Source organism: Rutilus rutilus (genome assembly GCF_951802725.1).
Source record: "Rutilus rutilus genome assembly, chromosome: 6".
In the NCBI taxonomy this organism is placed as follows: Eukaryota; Metazoa; Chordata; class Actinopteri; order Cypriniformes; family Leuciscidae; genus Rutilus; species Rutilus rutilus.
Window position 1 is genome coordinate 28,985,274 of NC_140214.1, and position 19,357 is coordinate 29,004,630.

Here is a 19,357-nt window from a genome sequence, read left to right on the forward strand (position 1 = left end):
CCTCATTATAAATTAGAAATAAATAATAAATAATCTTAGAATTTGAGAATGAATTCTCTAGAACTAATTACTTAGTCAAAAAACGTTTTAAACTTCTACCTGGTACAAAGCCATTTTTACTATACTGGAATCAAAAAACCCTTTTAAAAACATGTTTGTTTGATGTGAACTTGTTATGGGTCTTAAAAGCATCTCTTCTTTTTCCTCCTTGAAAGTTTGCTTCTCACACATTTCCTCTGTGCAAATATATAATGAAAAGGCATCAAAATGTGTTTTTAATAAACAAAAAACACTTTATCACCATATAAATCATAAAGTGCTTACCTTTGCGATAGCTTTTCTGGGCTGTTTAAACTGTGCGAGAGATTCTGCAAAAGGTCAAGACATTCAGCAAACACTCTCCAAAGCAGGCCTGACCTTCTGAGCAAAGGTTTAGATGCTTACCATTGTCAGATGGCAGGTCCTGGTCAGAGTTTCTGGCCATCTGTCACAAGAAAAATGTTTCAGAATCCAGTCTGGTGAACACATATCAAAGCTTATCCTGTACATTAAGATCCATCTGCTTTGTACCGTTTCTACAGCTCTGATTTGAGAGAGAGAGGGTGTCTCGATCTCCGTCTCGTTCTCGCTCAACTGGCCCCCGTCCTGTAGCTTCCCAAGTCGGCTCTGTGCTGCCGTCACACGCAGCTTCATGGTGTGGAAGCGAGACTGCAGATCGCCCACTCTGAAGTGCACTGCCTTTCCCTCGAACCACAGGCTGTCATTTACACCTGCCTTGAATCCTGGTGGCTCGTATTCAGGTGGAGTGACTCAAGTTGCAAGGAGACAAAAGCATTGATATTTCACTAAGCACGTTCATTTGATCCCAAAAAACACAATATTTGTCATGAATCAACAGTTCTTGTCCACTTCACTCTCCATACTGCAGAAGGATATATAGTACCATCATCATAGTAGTAGAGTTTCATAGTAAGGTAAACAGCAGTGGGCAGAGCTTCTAGATTCTGCATGAGGAGGAACAGCTTCCTGATCAGGAGCGTTGAAGCTTTCCTAGTGTCCTCTAAGGTCACTCTCATGGTCCCAGTCACATTACTGAAATGAAGAAAAGAGGTGAGGACTAGTGTGTGTGAAGTGATCCTTCAGAAATCATTCTAATGTGCTGATTTGATGCTCAAGAAACATTTATTATCGTTATCAATGTTGAAAACAGTTGGGCTGCTTAATATTTTCAAGGAAACGGATACTTTTTTTTCAGGATTCCCTGAAAAGAACAGCATTTATTTGAAAAATAAATATATTTTTTAACATTATAAATGTGTTTACTGTCACTTTTGATCAATTTAATGCGTGAATAAAAATATACATTTATTTAAAAGAAAATCTTACAAACCCCAAACTTTTGTACAGAATGATTGTTATGTAGCCATCAACTGAGGACATACAGGAAATGCAAACTACAAAAAATCTGGTTTTACAGATAGAGCAATGTACAATACTACACCTCAGGATGTCCATCTGTGGTCCACACTCAGAGTATCTGAACTTAAACTGATAGGACTCAATGACGTGCTGAGAACACAAACGCATGCAAGACACAAAACAGCAGGTTTGGAAATGTCATATTACTGGTGTCCACATTTTTATTGTTTCAAAATGTATAGCACTTGGAACAATTAACAAATTGTGTGTAAAGCAGTAATTAAAGGAACACTCCACCGTTTTTTGAAATAGGGCTTATTCACCTTCTTTCCTACATTTAGATAGGTGGGCAAATGCATTTTTGTCTCAGTGCATGCATTGTTTTAGTTTGACAGGGTCAGCGCTAGCTTAGCTTAGCATAATGAATGGAATCCTTTGTTGCCAGCTAGCATGTCCTGAGTAAAAGTGATATAAAAAATAAAAATAAACAACCTAATTACTTCTTGTGGCCTGCGTATTCACAACGAGTACAAATAGTGATGCAGATTAACACTAGGCGATTTCCTAGGCAGATATTGACTTATATATTAAGGACTATATTAGGGGGAAGCACAGGCGAAGCACTGCTACTTGGGCCTGATACTTGTAGTGAAAACGCAGGCCACAAGAAATAATTAGGTGGTTTTTTTTTATTTTATATATTACTTTTACTCATGACACGCTAGCTGGCAACAAAGGATTCCATTCATTATGCTAAGCTAAGCTAGGGCCGACCCTGTCAAACTAAAACAATGCATGCACTGAGACAAAAATGCATTTGCCCACCTATCTAAATGTAGGAAAGAAGGTGAATAAGCCCTATTTCAAAAAATGGTGGAGTGTTCCTTTAACACATTGCTAAATTTGATATTTTATTCCACTAAAGATGTAAATTACGAGATTAATTGCATCGCAATCATTTTATTCCACTCACAGTGAAACGGGTTTCAAAGTACAAGTTTTTGAAACCGATACGGTTATCGTAACATGAATTTGTGAAAAATGGTGACGTCATGCGCATGAGTATTACATGTTCAGTCTATAGGTGCGTAGTGTTTCAACTACTAGCCTGGCAGCAGAATACAGCGTTTTTAGTCGTTTTCCGTGGATCCGTGTGAACTTTGATCATTCTGACAACGTTGTCGTCTCTACATAAAGAAACGTGAAGGAAAAACTTTCCGGTTTTAGTACATCGTTGTCGTGTAAACGTACCCTAAGGCCACTCTCTTTCTATTAGTTAGCATGGTTTCTGATTATGTTCACCTGTGTCTTGTTTGTGCATCTCTCTTGTGTCTATATTCCTCTGCTTGGTCTCTTTAAATAAATATACAGCTTGCGTTTAGATTCACGCCTCAACTTATAGTCCAGTGCTCCACAAATCTCAAATTATTTCTTTTAACAATATTCTAATGCAGGTTAAAAAAAAAGGTAAACTTAAAAGTCAATTTAAATAGAAAATAAATATTTTCTGGGGGATTTTTAGTATAATAAAATATAAAAGCCAATTATTTGATTTTGGAATTCCACTTACACAGTACCTCACACAGTATAAATAGTCTTGAACATGAAAGTATATTTGGGTGTCCTTGGCATGAAATGAAATAAAAAACGAAACCCTATCTAAAAACTCCATGGAAGATTGAAACTTGGAACTTACATTACTGTCATCTGGGCTTGTGTGTACCTGTGTATAAAAAAAACAGTGCATTTATATGTTTATTTAAAAATATATATATATATTATATAAATAAAAACATACATTTACTTATGCATACTGACCCCAATGACCACCATTTGAAGCTGCAAAAAATAAAGTAAATTAATACAGTGACAAAAATAATAGAAAGATAGATTTCTATCGAAATATGGTACTTTTGACTTACATATCTCTTCTCCAAAGCATCAAAACATCCCATCAGCCTTGAAGGACAGAAGTATGGTTATGATCACTTTTCTTAGCATTTTTTACACTTCAGTGAATCATTACAAATATATTTCCACATATGCATTCAAATAAACAAACATGGCAATTTACTGTACAAATTCATTATATGCAACATATTACCATTTGACAAGTTTGCGGGCTCCAGGGCAAGAACAATCCTTTTTAAGGACTTTGATACACAAATCTGAAGAACAACATTCATCAATGAACAAACTTGTATGAGATACTTCAAATGTTCGGCCATTAATAAACCAGTGTGTATATTTATACCTTCCAGGTATCTGGATCTGTAGGAGTCCTCTGGAAATATCCCACGCAGATAGGTGATGGAGGAGACAGCTATAACCACCATACGCTTGACAAACACCAGTGACTGAGTCTCAGTATCCAGAGCCTGATGAAATACACTGGTTCAGTTCAATTCACATTAACACAGCTTTACAAAGAAAAGTGCCTTGAAGTTTATATCCACAAATGTTCGCAAATGACACAGAACGGCAAATGCTTTGTCATCTAATAGAATAATAGCTTTGGGACCTTTTTAAGCATAGGTGTGAAAATGCATTATCCAAACTTAAATAGTTAGCTTTGGAATACAGAACTCTTTTTTTAAAAAGAAGACACTGCTTAAGTAAAACCACTTCGAAAAACTAAAGTGTTAAAACTGTTTTTTGACGTTTAAGTTTACTGTACAGCAAATGTACTGTACATTTTTATTATAAAACGGATAGTTCCAGTCCTTGATTCTGATTGGTTGAGCCGCGTTCGAAGCCGTTGTAAGACTCAACAAACATATGACCGCATTACATCAGTGTTACTGCGCAACTGCGGTTTGTGATTTGTTGTTGCTTCACGTGTTGCTTAGCAACCTCTTTGGAACTACATTGCTTGGCGGAGAAATAAATGTGTTATAACGTTGCTGGTGTTTATTTTATGAATAAAATAAATATTAAAATTCATATTTTTATGGAGTAACCGTTTTATAAAAGCAATAATCCCCTTGAAGCCATGTTTACAGTGGATTACGCGGAGGGAGTGCCTAAAACCCCCTTAGCTGTTCTTCGTGGGGCTTATTGCTTAATTTTAGATTTTACAAAATAATATCTAGAAAATCAAAGTCATATCACATGTATAACCAAGTTATGTTCCAAATTTGAAATTGATACCACAAAAGGGTTCCTGTGAGATTTTGTTTAGGCGCTATACCAAAAATAGCCACGGGGTGACACCCACATTCCATTGAAATTATTTTGATGCATCATTTTACTGTCACAAAACAATAAATATGGAACCTTGAGAGACCCATACCTTTCCAACGATATGTTTTGTCAAGCTTAGAAAAAGATTTGATTATAAAATAGTGCAGTAAATTTTGTCACATTAAAAAAAAACACAATGTCTAATTTCAAAACGTTTTTCACAGGATGAATTTTGAGTGTTTAAGCTTTCGAAAATATACCTTATAATTTATAATATATAAAGTTACAAATAAGTTACATACATTATTTCGCCAATAGATGGCGGCAAAGACCGTCTTAATGAGTGAGTCAGTCAGTAGAGAAGACTTAATGATTTTTATGATGATATAGCCTAGATATATTTATCTCTGCCTGCTGCGGTCAGAACAAGCTGCACTTTATTTATGGAGACATTTGGAATTCTGTTGTGCATTACAACAATAATTCAGTCACGTTATGAATGCAGGAACTTTTCTGCATCTTTAATAGATTAGAATATTCTGTAACCTAGTGAGATTTCTGAAGGAAAAGAATGTTGTTCTCGTTGGAAATATGACTATCAAATGACAGTTCCCTGTCAAACATGACTATGATAAACTGTGAGAACTGAGAACATAAGTCAAATATATACTGAACATCAATTGGTCTTTATGAACAGAAATATGAATGACAACCATTTACGGCAGTGCAGACAAACTATGAAACAAGGACTGAAGTTAAATAAAAGCACTAATTAATGGGTCTTAAAGCATTACAACTGAAATATTACAATAATATTTTGTTAGCTTAGCAATATTTGATATATACCACGGTATTGACCTGCTATTTATTACAGATATGTTTAGTCTAACGTTAGTAGTCCATATTTCCAGTTAACGTTAGCCTAACGTTACCTCAGGGAGTGTTTAACATTATAGTAAAACTGTGGTAAGGTTAACTGCATTTGCGGCCACTGTCACTGATAATCACAACAATAATAAAATAAAGAAATGATGATTCTGACAGCTTCTTATAGTGAATGAAGCAGACCTCAAATTAATATACTATGATGCTACAGTTGTAACACAACGGAAACCACTTTAAAGTTTAATTGATCTTATTTGAAAGCATGGAATATTTTGTAAAGGTATATTTTATTTACGTTCACACTTTAAATGTCATTGATTTATTATCTCACCTCAGCAATCACCTGTTTTTCCTGAGTCAGTTTCTTCTGTATGGTTGTCATGTTTGCGCTCACTTTAATGTTACCGTTAACGTTAGCTGCTTCCTCACACTGAAATGATCCCCTCAAAAACTGTTATGGCTTCAATGAACAATTCAACAAGTTGATAATTCAATAAATCTATCGATGTTTATGTAAGACAAAGTGTTATTTGATTAAAATAATAATTTATTGTTAAAAACCGAAAGAAGAATAACTTACAGCTATAACTTTTTAAGGTAAACCGCTGACGCTGACCGCGACAAATCGGTGAGCGCGCGCGAGTCACTTGTCACCGATCACGCGCATTTGGCGGCAAACACAAAGCCCTCACTTACAAAGAACAGACAATGATTTGATTAATATATTTACTAATATTTATTTATTTTCTACATATTTATTTAGCCTTCTGAGTTCATTAAAGTATACAAGAAAATAACCGAAATTTAAATAAAAAACGGTTTATAGTTAAAAATGGTTTATTGTTTGAAATGGAAAAATTCGTTTACAATACAAACTCTTTTCACAACAAAAAGACTCATTATACATACTAGCTCAAATGTTACAGTATATTTCGGGTAGTTTTGAGAATTACACACTTTGGTCCTATAACTTCCCACAATATCACTATAAATATTATTACCACTCTTACACAGTGCTGCACAGTCTAGTGTGTTTTTTAGTGCTGTTTGGAGAAGTAGTCTTTGCTCTGCTTGACGTCGGGCTTGATTGTGTCTTTTCCGGGCTTCCATCCGGCTGGGCAAACTAGGATAAAAGTGACAACAAAAAGGCAAATTTATTAAATATAAAAAAAAAAACAAAAAAAAAAAACATGGAAACCCATTTTACACTGTACTGTATAAAAGGAATAGTATGTAAAATCAAGAAGAACTTTCAGTCCAAAGGCAAGAGAATATGCTGTATATACCTTCTCCATGTTTGTCAGTAAACTGAAAGGCCTGCACCAAGCGAAGGGTTTCATCAATAGAGCGGCCCACTGGCAGGTCATTGATGGTTATCTGCCTCAGGATGCCTTTGTCATCAATGATGAAAAGACCTCTAAGTTAGAAAAAATAAATAAATAAAAGAAGTTAATAACAATATACAGCGGGAGATCTGAATTGTTTTATTCTAATATTGTGTGCCAAAATCCATCACTAAGTAGTACAAAGATACAATACTGTTCAAGAGTGTGTAAGATTTCTAAACTATCTTTTTAGGTCTCTAATGCTCACCAAGACTGCATTTATTTGAAACGGCAACACTGTGAAATATTATCACACTTCAAAATAACTGTTTTCTATTTAAATATATATTTCAAAACATAATTTAGTCCTGTGACAGAGCTGAATTTTCAGCATCATTATGTCTTCAGTGTCACATGATCCTTCAGAAATCATTCTAATATGATTTGATGCTCAAGAAACATTTATTATTATTATAAATGTTGAAAACAGTTGTGCTGCTTAAATTTTTTTGAGGGAAACTGTGATACATTTATTTTCAGGAATCATTGATGAATAGAAAGAACAGCATTAATTTAAAATAGAAATCTTTTGTAACATTATAAATGTCTTTTCTGTCACTTTTGATTAATTTAATGCATCCTTGCTGAATTATTCATTTCTTTCAAAAAATACTGAATGGTAGTGTGTATGGTACTTATATATTTATTTAGGTAATCCCTCCATACCTGTATGCAATACCCTCATCTTCCTTTAGTACACCATAGTCTTGAGATATGGAGCGTAGGGAATCTGCCACCAGAGGGACCTTCATATGTCCTAAACCACCTTGTTTCCGAGGTGTGTTTATCCTGTTGTGGTTAAAACATTGTCATTCATTGGTAAGTTCATGAATATTGAATAAGTCTGTCAACTCTGTACAATAGATAGCACTTTAAAACGTCTAAAGACAAGGTGTTTTTTAGGCAAAGAGTAACTTTCACTACAAAGAGTAGAGTGTGACACATTTTATGCCATTGTGAGACAGGGTTATTATTGTTAACTAAAACTGAAACCATCAATTCTCATATACTGTAACAAGTCGGCATGAAACAGAAGTTGCGATAGTCTTTTCTTCCCTATTGTGAGTGAAATGGCTTCTCGAACAAAAAAAGTAGGGCGGGACTTGATTTTCTCCATGAGGAGGAAATTGGAGGGGATTGGATGGTTGTGGTTTGCTATTGCTAAGATGTCATGTGAGTGACAGATTGTCCCGCCCTCGTGCCAGTAAACACGTCACCGGAGAAGAGAATTACGGGGCCCCTAAAGGGACATGGTGATCGGAAAAAAAATATGAGATGGGACATCAAAAATATTTTAATGCTTTTGCAGTTTCTCACAAAAGTATCGCGTTCCCATGAGAAACGATTGCGTCAACATGCAAATGTTCATTTCACATGCAATGAATGTGTTTCTTTAAGACACAACAGCATAAAACAGACATTTTTAAGAGTCTGAGAGAGGATGTTTTTTGTGGCAAAAAAAAAAACGTTAGCGGCATTGACATTAGGGAAAAAAATATTTAAAAAGTGTGATATGGCCCCTTTAAAGTTTGACCTTTTTTTCTTCATCTTTTTCACTCACCAGGCAAGATGACAGAAGTGAGAATCAACAGAGGCACCAATGACCTCACAGTTGATTTTCCCGAACTCCTCGGCCGCATCACTGAAGGCGATGATCTCAGTGGGGCAAACAAAGGTGAAATCCAATGGATAGAAGAATAATACAACATACTTTCCTGGAAACAAGAGCAATAAAGCAATTGTCACAAGTGCACAAGGACACTCACACAATGTGTGCTATCTCTGATAAAATATTTGCGTGATCCAAAGTCACACCCTTGAGTTTCCTGGTAATGCTTCCTTGCAGAGGTTTTTTTTTTTTTTTTTTTTTTTTAACAGTTAAATATTCTTTATGTTATAAAAGATAATGTTAAGGTCATACCTTTGTAGTCAGACAAACTGAGATCTTTAAACTGTCCGTCTGGCATCACAGCTTTGGCTGTGAAGTCTGGAGCAGGCTTGCCAATATGTGCTTTTCCAGCTGCCATTTTCTGCTAGGTTCAAGAGAAGACAATATGTTTAATAAAAAACAGTAAAATAAGAAATAACAAACTATTTTTGTAAAAAAAAATTAAAGCCAATGTTTAATGTTACATTAAAGCCACATTTCAGAAAGGAAAACACCTGAACAGTATAAAGAGCATTCACATCAATGAACAAAATACTATATGATTAATTGTTTATTAGGAATAGAATAGAATAGAATAGAATAGAATATGTAAGTTGGTCTTCAGGAAGTAGGCTAATTTTCTTTCGTTATTTCACTATTTCCTCAAATTGCAGCACATGTAGCCTACTAATATTTACTGACTTGCGTAATAGTATAATAGTAAAGTTATTTTAAAGTTGACGTAACCCTATTTACATGAATATAGGCTACAAATTCAGCATTATAATAATTTTATACGTAGTTTTCTGAATCACTTTACAATGATCGAACTGCAACAGGTGGGCGCCTTTCAAACATGTTCACATGGGAACAATTTCACAATGCATTATTAATTCAAACGTATATAAAGACAGCATAAAATGTAAATATCGCAATTACGGAAAACGAAACTAGCTCCCACCAAAAGCAGTAACGAAATTACATGGAAATTTTCATGGTAAAACAAGAGCAGCTCTGTGTTCGATTACTTTTCATAAATATTCACTAGAAAGAAAAGAAAAGTTTTAACTGAGTATTTCATACCTTCGGCTGTCTTCCACAATCCTACTGTCTCTGACTCTCTGTTAATGAATGAGTGTGTGAACTCCCACGTCAGTGTGGTTGGTGTTTAAATAGGTCACGCTCAAGTATCGCGATACTCCGTGAGATCCACTGGCTCGACTCAAAAGTAAATGTGGTGGAGTGACCAGACCACTGAGATCTGTTTATGCCAGCATGACTTTGCACATTTTCTGTGCTGAACACATGCGTATATACAAGCGATGTGCTGTGTCTAAAACCACTGTTATACAAATTAGCCAAATACTAATATAGTGCACTTACTCCAACGAAAATAGCTCATTCATTTTTAGTAGCTACATTTAGCTATGACCATAGGATCTGCTTTTAGCGAGTCTATTTGTAGTAATACAATTAGTAATATAGTAAGTAGTAAAATTTGTGAACTGCTCCTAAGAGATTCCATTTGTTTTAAAACTAATAAAAAAAAATAAAAAAAATGGTGTAAACAGGTTACAGTTAGGAACTTACATGCAAACCACTTTTATTTTTGCCTGAAGCAAAACTTCTTTTACAGAACTTTGTTCCTCAAATACAACTGGCCTAATCAACCTAAGCAACCGTTTCATGTCATGGGGCTTCTGCAATGTGACTTTCTGCCAGAGGTTTTGTCACTCTTAATTCACTAGATTTTCCTCAACTTCACGATAGACATTACATAAAGACCCTCACTGACCTCAGATTATTATCATCTTTCTACCTGCCCTACACATTCACTGAATTGCTATGTCATAATGTAAAAGCACTTTGTTTCCTTATGGAGGAGTATGGAGGAGGAAACCTATTTGTGGGATTTTCCGTGCTGTCTTGTGTCAGACTGATGATTTAACATTCCTCTGGGTTGCCAGAGGGTCTGTCAGTGTTTACTCATATTTCATATTCATTTCCTCTTCCATTTTATCTGCTGCGGTTCACAGAGAGTAAATCTTTGCACTCATCCAAACATACGTCAATCATTGTAGGATACACTAAACACACACAATAGCTTGGCATTCCAAACATTTCCTCTAGTATAGGCCTATGTTTAAGCTATCGTATGTTCTGCGTGTAAAAGTAGCTGTCATTTGCAGACTTCATCTTTTTACCTCTACCTCCCCCTCTCTCAGCGTCCCGTCTCTCAACCTAGTTGTCATGGCCACCAAATGAAGGGTCTGATAAGAGGCGGCTAGACACAAAGAGATCATATTAAAAACGCAGCTGTGGGCTTCAGATCAAATGATGCCTCAAACGTGTGTTTTAAAAAAGAACTGCTTTCAACCAACAAACATTGGCATAATCAGCATATCTCTCATTAGTAATGACCGTCTCTACTGCTTTGTGTCACGGTTACAGGTTTTAGTGAAAATGTATAACAAACAACATCCATAACCCAGGCTTTGCTTACTTGAAAGTAGGTTCAGTGTGCTAAATCATGAAAGGAATGCTTTAGCAGGATTACATATCTAAACAGACCTACAGCATGTGTCAATATGAAATGTTTGACGAGTTTGTATAGTGCTGATAAGAGCAAAGTAACATCAAGATATAGTCATAAATCATGTTATAATCATGCTATTTGATCCTTGCGGTTGTTAAAAAAACACACTAATTCGGATTCAATGCACTGTAAATTATGCAAAACATTTTAATTTTTGTGTCACTTTACTGGTAGCCTACATTGAGTCATAAGTCATGCTATTGTTAGCAAACTGAGCAAAATGCGACATACAATATTCTGAGTCAGTCTTGTTCAACAAGGAAAGAAAGAAGGTGGAAATTGTGCAATGAAACTGGTTTAATAGAAATGTACACAGTATTACAGTTTTTTTTTTCGCTTAGGTGTACATTTTCAAAACTCTCTTAGTATAAAAATCCAAACACACTTGTAACACAGCTAGTCATTCTTTCAAAACCTGATCACATGCTTTGAAATCAAAGTTAAAACATTCAAGAAATGTCAAATAAACAGACAAGCAATAGCGCAAATAAATACAATAGAACCAAGATAGAAATGAAATACACATTTTCTCTTTTTCTTTTGCTCCCATATGAGGGATGGAGAAGCTGAGACAGGAACCTCTGGAGCAGCTGTGGCAGGAACAGCTTTCACAGGAAACCTCTGGAGCGGCCATAAGAGCAACTTCTGGGACCCTTATGACAGTTGACAGGGCATTTTGGGACTAGTGTTACCAAGGCTTGCCAGCCCTGCAAGACGATAAGGTGTGGGGGGGGGTCAGTGAAACTTTTCAAACCATGAATGGTTAAGAATTTCATCCAGTTCAATCCGCCAGCTTGGGTTCTGCTGCAGGAGGGATCGAATCAGATGGCAGCATTCTGTGCAGAACAATGGGAGAGCAGGAGAGATGAGAGACTTGAACCTTACACCTGCTGTCTTTGTAATAATCTGCAAGATTTGACTGTTATAAACTGTAAGGTCAGAAATTCTTGGAAAATTCCAACCACTTGGCTAAGATGTTACTTTTCCCGCCCTTTTTTTGTACGGTTTAGAATCACAATTGGTCTTCGTTGTTGTGATGAACGCCATCTTACCATCTGACAAGCCAGGTTGAAACCATTTCCCCCGACCGATCGCCAGCAGGTCGTTGGTTTCTGGATAGCGTCCACACACCATTACGAACAATAGCACTCCCAGCGACCACACAGTGGCAGGTTTCCCGTGGTACCTGCCCTCCATTTTGTACTCAGGGGGCAAGTACTTTCGTGTGCCTGAATGAAAGACATTTTGTCTGAAGGGTAAGCTTCCAAAACTCGTCACAAGAATTTAAGTCCTAAACTACAGGTTTGATGCATAATACATACCACAGAAGACGTCATAACCAGATTCTCTCAGCAGATCCCCGCACCCGAAGTCAATAAGCTTGACTTCAAGGGTTTCTGAATTGATCAACAGGTTGTTCAGTTTAATGTCTCGATGGAACACTCCACGGCGACAGCACATGTCAGCCGCGTAAGTTGCCTGCCACATGACAAGCCACGCTAAGTCCTCAGCAAGGGTCCCTCCAAAGCGATGGACATAATTCCCCAGATCTTGACATGGCGAGGGACGTTCCAAGACCATGATGTATTGGTCAAGCTGCTCCTGCCATTCCAGCAGCTCAATGATGTGAGGAACTTTAGCATCCTGACTGACCAGGATTAAAAGGCCGACCTCTAATGGAAGGGATGTGGGATGGCCAGGCTAGAGGAGAGATCATTTTAAGGACTGTTCGATGGAGCTGTTATCTCAAATAAAGATTTAGACCTGTCTTGGACTAATTGTTTACAATGAAAAACTGTGAAAAGAAGTAGTCTACTTACAATGTTGATGCGTCGCGTGTTCCTCTTCTTTCTGGCAAATTTTATCGCCACCTGTTCAACAAAAACTGGTTACACGTGCACAAAATAGTGGACTTGAAATGGACAGAGTGAGATCAAACAATTTGCTAGTTAAATATTATAAGTAAAATTACGATTACGATACCTCAAGGCCATCCTCCAAGCGTGTGCCTTCATAGACAGCGCCGAATCCTCCCTCCCCGAGCATTTTGCCAATTTCATATCGGCTTAAAATGTTCTGCTGATTTTCATGGGGAGGGAGATCAAGTCCGATAGACAGAGGCTCCTGATGACCATGATCCGCCACAGCAAAGACAATGTCCTGTAGAAGATTGGGATCTAAAGCGGGGAATATCAAATGATTCTTTAGTTAGGAGCATTTTTGATTATGATTATTCTCATAACGAGGTTATTTGATTTACCTTCAATGCCTCTCTCATATAATGGCACAGCAGTTTGGTCCTGCACTTTCTCAGCCTGACCTGGGCTGCCTCTGCGGTCGAAGAAAAACAGAGAGGACTCCTCCTCAACACTATCAGTCCTCCTCCTCTTTCTCTCCGGCCTCTCTTCCTCCTCATCAACAGTAACGAGCTGATGGTCCTCCGCCACACTGCTGCTGGCTGTACTCTTAGAGAACTTGTGCACCTGATTCCATTTTCTCTTCCAGCTGGTGGAACACTTGGATTCATCTGTGTGGAAATATTTTAACACACACGTCCTGGAATAAAAATCTAATCATGGCCTTAATTAAACTTGAGTTGAATTTTGCTTATGGTAATTCATGCCACATAATGAGAAGGTTCCCCTAATTAAGTCATCTTTAATGGAAACCCATATTTAGGTGAACTGAATATTTGCTGACCTGAGCTGCTTTTCGTGTCAAAACTACTCTTCCTGCTCTTTCTCTCCTGACTACCATTTCCCTCACTAACACTGGAGGGCTGATGGAGCACAAAAAAACCTGAAATCAGGGTTGTTGTTTACATGCATTACACTTAGAAGATATTTGACTTCACACTTCTTTCCATGTCACAATACCAAACAGAAAACAGGTAAAAAATAAGAAAGACAAACAGAGATAATGATACAGTGTTACAGTGTTAGTCACATTTTAAACATGTCAAACGCACTGAATAGTGGACATATACAATAAGGACCGGTTTCACAGACAGGGCTTAGAAGAAGCCAAAAAAGTGTTGTACTTTTCCTTTTTATTTTTGATGAATGAGACATGTATTGAGTTCATTGTTTTGAGGGCACAGGGTGACATCCGTTCCATATATATACGGAGTCTTCAACACAATAGAGTATTTCTCCCTTGGAAAAAAATTAATAATAATAATTAAGGGGAGAAATAGAACTTGATGAAGTTCTATCAGCGGCAAAGATGACTTACTAATGACATTTTTTTCCCAAAGAATAATTGAAATAAAACTCTCAAGGCACTATTTGTCTTGTCTTTTATTAAACACTATGTTGGTCCAAGTGCACTACTGGAGGTCATCATCAGATTGCACTCCTCCACTACAGGGGTCCTCTGCCTTCTGATGGGGGCAATGTTGTGTAATACGGCAAATGCAACAATAATATCGCAGATGCAACCCTCAGACTTTTGACAAACTGAAATCTTTCCATTTATTACAGTTATACACTTTTCAGTAGGCTACACATAATCATTGTTTCAAACGCAAGATTATTGTAATATGTAATGAGAACATTTGGTTTAATCACAGAAACACAACAGTATGATATTCTTTCAATTGAGTACTTTTAAATCAATGAATTCAACAGCAAACAATGCGGTGTGCAAGCGTGATTGACATAACGTGAGGTCGTATTTATTTTTTAACGTGCGAAAATTTCGGACGCGAATTTCGGACTCAGTGTGCAAGGGCCTTTACTTGTGAAAATAGCACCAAACCGAATAAAAAAACCTGTAATTCCAAATTATTCATTTTTTCTATATAGCCCGGCAGCTGACAAAATGGAGGAAAGCGTTATTTCTTGTAATTTAAGGAGAGAACACTTATTTTAATCTATACGTGCACATGGACAGTAAAACTTGTTTAGGAGATAAATAACAACTTGAACAAATTCTAAAGATTTTAAATAACTTTATGGTATGAATCAAAATTGCCACCACTTGCAGCTGTCAAGCAGTTATGGTAAGCTACAATTTGATGTCAATTCAATTGAAAATCATTTGAAATTTCTGTTATTGAATCATAACATTTCTGATTACACATCTGTAATGATAAAGTTGCAATTTACTGCATTTTAAATATATTTAAATGTAAAAATACCATTACATGTGCTTTAAAATGTTAAGCGAAGTTCTTCTTTAAAGCACAACAAATTATTAATAAAACAATGATTTAAAAATTTAAAACTGACATTATTACTAAGTGCACTTTTAAAAAGTAATGAAAGTGTACTCTCTTTAAGTAAACATAAGTGCCCTTTTATTTCATTAATATTTTATTATCTAGTACAATTTTTTTTTTAAATATGCTTTTAAGATTTGAAGTACAAAAGCACATTCACTACAATTAAGCGCATTTCTTTTTCATAAGGCTGGTCAGTATCGGTTTTCAAAGTGGGGAAAACCAGACTTGAGCAATGTTTAAAATTTATGGATGATGACATGTGAATGCAAACTGAACAGTTTGAACAAATTCAATGAAATTAATTTCACGCAAATATTACTGAAAGTTCATTGTACTTAATAGAAAAAGTTTTAAAATCAAAATCTGATTGTATTAAGTGGAACCTAAACTGACTGAGTTGCAGCAGATTTCTAGTTTCCATCAGCATGCATTGCGTCAGACTGAATAAGGAGAACAAATGTTGAAATTAAGTGTTATTTTGTGTGTTTTATATAGGGAGAGATGTGTTAGTGTTCAATGTCCTGTTATGTTGGGATTGGGGCTTCTGTTATTTAGAAGTTTTGTAGAGTAACCGTTGTGGTGAAGAGTAGAGCCAGTAGAGGATGGGCTGCAAAACATCTAGGCTATTCTAAACACTCTGCATGTTGATACATGCAAATAGTGATAGTTTCTTTGATAGTTACATTAGCACATATAGTTTGCTGATGCTAACTAGCACTTAGCCATATAGGTTTGAGTTAATATGATATTAAAGGGGTGGTATAATGCCCTTCTCACAAGATGTAAAATAAATCTCTGATGTCCCCAGAGTGTGTATGTGAAGTTTTAGGTCAAAATACCCCACAGATATTTTTGTATAGCATGTTAAAGTTGTCACTTTTTGAGGTTGAGCAAAAACGCACCGTTTTTTTTGGCTGTCCCTTTAAATGCAAATGAGCTGCTGCTCCCGGCACAGAGGGCGGAGCTTCAACAGCTTGTGTCCTTTTACCTCACACAGACATGCAGTGAAAATTTCAAAACTTTTTAGCTTTTTATGTTCAAACCGGAGAGACTCAAGAAGAAGTGACAACATGTAACATTTCTGAATGGTTTGTTGATGAATTTATGTAGCTTATGTGTAGTTATCTTCTAGTCTTTTATTAGCATATTTTGTTTTGATTATCTATAAATCGTGTTCCCGGGGGCGGGGTTTATGTAAATTTTAGGGTTGGTGATGTCACTTACCCTGGAGGAATGCCATGTAGTCCCTACCAGCCGTTTGTTGTAGTCCTTAAAAAGCGATTTCTTTAAAAGAAAATATCTCCCTTTGCTTTGAACTTTGAGCGTCGTAACTTTGCAGATGTTGTTTATGCTCAAACAGCAACATTACACACTAACTAAAGTTAGAAAAGTGAAATCATAATCAACCACCCCTTTAATGCAAACAAACTTTGTGAGATAGTTTATTCAGTATTTCAAGAAATTGTAATTAACATGTTTGTGTAGTACAAAAATATATATTTTTAAATGATCCCCTGGTTTCACAGCCCAGGTTTAAGCTAGTCTCAGACTAAAATGCATGTTTGAGCGGTTTTAACTGAAAGCAGCTTGCACTGGCATGTCTTATCAGTGTCATTGTTTTGTCTCAAGATGCATACCAGTAATGTTTTTTTCTTAAGGCATGCACATTTTTTAAAGTTATGTAAATGTCCTAATTATAAAGCCTAATGCTGGCTTAATCTAAGCCCTGTCTGTGAAACTGGGCCTATAAATCCTTCTAACCTAATCTTTGAGTTAGTTCATTTAAAGTTTTTAGAATTTTAGATGTTTTAGAATATTCTGAAACTATCGGGTTTTACAGTGTGTAAATGCAATTTCAAATGCCTAATTGTGAATATTGAAGTATTTCTTTTTGCATTAACTAATTAAAAACATCTACTTATTTGCTAATTATAGCTTATAAAATACTAAGTTTTAAACCTTTTAAAAAAGTTTCCAAATTTTTGAATTTTCATTTGGATGCAAATGTTGTACATTCACTATGGGTTTGAAATTTTGTGCATTCAAATACAGGAATACACTGCTTTTGTGCATATTATATTTCAAATGGAATTTAGGAAACAAAATGGCTCCATGACCCGTGTTAAAAAAATTCTTCATGCACCGCTTCACATCAAACCAACTAAGGTGTTCACTAGAGGTTATTCTACAGCAACAGGCTCTGTTACTGCTTGTCTTGAGGAGCCGTGCTGTCAGTGCCTGCTGTGATGGGAAACTCTTATTTTTCCCTCATGCCATCTCATTATCCATACATACGCAGCCTGTTTTACATCACTAGGCAGGACTGGACTTATTAACATATCCAGTGATTGACAAAAGGGCTCCAAACTCGGTCCTGGAGGGCCACTGTCCTGCAGAGTTTAGCTCCAACAATTAAACACACCTGAACCAGCTAATTCTTACTAGGCCCTATAAGATACTGATTAGCTGGTTCAGGTGTGTTTAATTGGGGTTGGAGCTGAACTCTGCAGGACAGTGGCCCTTCAGGACCGAGTTTACACCCCTATAAATCACTAAAGCTCATTTGATTAGAGAGAACTTTCAGAGCTGGAGCTTCATGATCCTTGCTGTTGTCTTGATTTAAACACTTCAAACTCATGAAGTCATCCAAAGGCTTCAGTCTTCATGTTTACATAAAATGAAAGATAATATATATTTTTGAGTTACTTGTAATCAAATTATCCTCCGCTCTTGACCCTGTGGAGGTCTGTTTGTTCCTCTGGAAGGAAAACAGCTGGACAGACACTGGCTGGAGGATAAAACATGTGATGTGTGGCTAGTGCCGAATCATGCATATGAGCTGATGCTTCCTGACCTGAAACACAACCAAAACCTTCATACTGCAGACGCTCCATCATCTCCCTGTGCACTCTTAAATGCTATTATTATTATTTTTGTGTGACTAATTTTAAAGGATTTTGTCACCTTGCAGTGGTGAAGATGTAAAAAAAAAGTGGTTATGCACAGAATATAAGCATTCATGCATTCCTGTAAAACAAACACGGGGCACAATCAAGCTTCCGGATTTCTCATTACCCTTAAAAAAAACCAGGTGTAAAGCTTTACAGAACCAAATGAACAACCATGTAACTATTTACGAAATGGTTTAATCCCATCTTCTCACCATGTGCACATCTAAGAAACAACCACTGTTGTGTTAAGCCTTGAAGGCTCTACTGATGTTGGCCATGTTTTCCACAATACAAAGTAATAAACAAAAAAGGCCTTCTTTGTATTGACTTTGACCTACATGTTTCTAATAGAATATAGGCTATATATATATTCATCATCTCAGACATTCTTTGTCATTGACGTAATCATGAGCAATGCTGGGCGTAATGCATTACAAGTAATGTGAGTAACGTAATCAGATTACTTTTTTCCAAGTAAGTAACGTTTTTTGTTTGTTTTCCCGCATTTATTATCTGGCAGCTCTCCTGTCCTCATGTTGAGGGAAATCGTGAGTAAGTGCAGAGGTGTTGTGTGCGCTGTGTGAACATGATGGTTATTGTAGTTCTAGACTAAATGTGAGCATGTATTTAATCATCTCACTTGCACAAAATTCAGTATTCCTCAAAATGAATAAAAACAGTGAAATGCAAACTATTTAGCAAACCTGCAATTATTAAATGTTAAATAATACATAATGTATGTACTTAATCTCACTTTATTAACCAATCTATTTTCTGCTGACCTTCAATGATCTAATTCAATCATACTAATAAGCAAAAATGACTAGTTAAACATCACATTTGTGTTTATTGCTGAAGTAGAGTGGTGAAGTTTCTTCCCCTGTGTCATTGCACGTTTGGTGTGAAACCTTTTTTTTTTTTTTGTGACAAGACACATTTTCAGCAGGAAGTTGCATCATCTGGATCTCATGCAGGCCATGAGAAGACAAAAATTAAGTCCTGTCAATTTAATTTCTGTATATTTGAAAGTGTCACTACAGTATACTGAGAAGGTCTATCTTAACG

The 19,357-nt window shown here is 36.3% G+C and overlaps 2 protein-coding genes across 3 annotated transcripts; both read right to left on the reverse strand.

Moving 5' to 3' along the window:
* Positions 1 to 46: 46 nt before the first annotated feature.
* On the reverse strand, positions 47 to 6,154 carry zte38 (zebrafish testis-expressed 38; the record flags this gene model as incomplete). Its single annotated transcript, XM_084412058.1, has 12 exons — positions 47 to 236; positions 325 to 368; positions 445 to 484; positions 571 to 809; positions 944 to 1,092; positions 1,502 to 1,569; positions 3,116 to 3,142; positions 3,238 to 3,258; positions 3,342 to 3,378; positions 3,524 to 3,587; positions 3,674 to 3,810; positions 6,135 to 6,154. The coding sequence occupies 12 exons, from the start codon at positions 6,152 to 6,154 to the stop codon at positions 183 to 185; spliced, it is 900 nt and encodes a 299-aa protein (XP_084268184.1). The 3' UTR covers positions 47 to 182.
* A 152-nt stretch (positions 6,155 to 6,306) lies between these two features.
* prdx1 (peroxiredoxin 1) lies at positions 6,307 to 9,744 on the reverse strand. Of its 2 annotated transcripts, none has more exons than XM_084411339.1 (6): positions 9,604 to 9,744; positions 8,794 to 8,905; positions 8,434 to 8,587; positions 7,539 to 7,661; positions 6,774 to 6,904; positions 6,307 to 6,610 (listed from the first exon to the last, which is right to left on the reverse strand). In XM_084411339.1, exons 2-6 carry the CDS (start codon positions 8,897 to 8,899, stop codon positions 6,525 to 6,527), a joined length of 600 nt encoding a protein of 199 aa, XP_084267465.1. In that variant the 5' UTR covers positions 8,900 to 8,905; positions 9,604 to 9,744; the 3' UTR covers positions 6,307 to 6,524. The 2 variants fall into 2 exon arrangements, with proteins under 2 accessions (XP_084267465.1, XP_084267466.1); XM_084411340.1 differs by having other exon boundaries at positions 8,794 to 8,902; positions 9,604 to 9,737.
* Positions 9,745 to 19,357: the final 9,613 nt, after the last annotated feature.

Coding starts and splice junctions, on each gene's coding strand:
- prdx1 (XM_084411339.1), bottom strand. CDS start 8,899: ATGGCAGCTGGAAAAGCACATATTGGCAAGCCTGCTCCAGACTTCACA. Junction 7,662..8,433: donor CACTTCTGTCATCTTGCCTG/GTGAGTGAAAAA, acceptor TAACCACAACAG/GATAAACACACCTCGGAAAC. Junction 6,905..7,538: donor GATGAGGGTATTGCATACAG/GTATGGAGGGAT, acceptor TTTCTAACTTAG/AGGTCTTTTCATCATTGATG.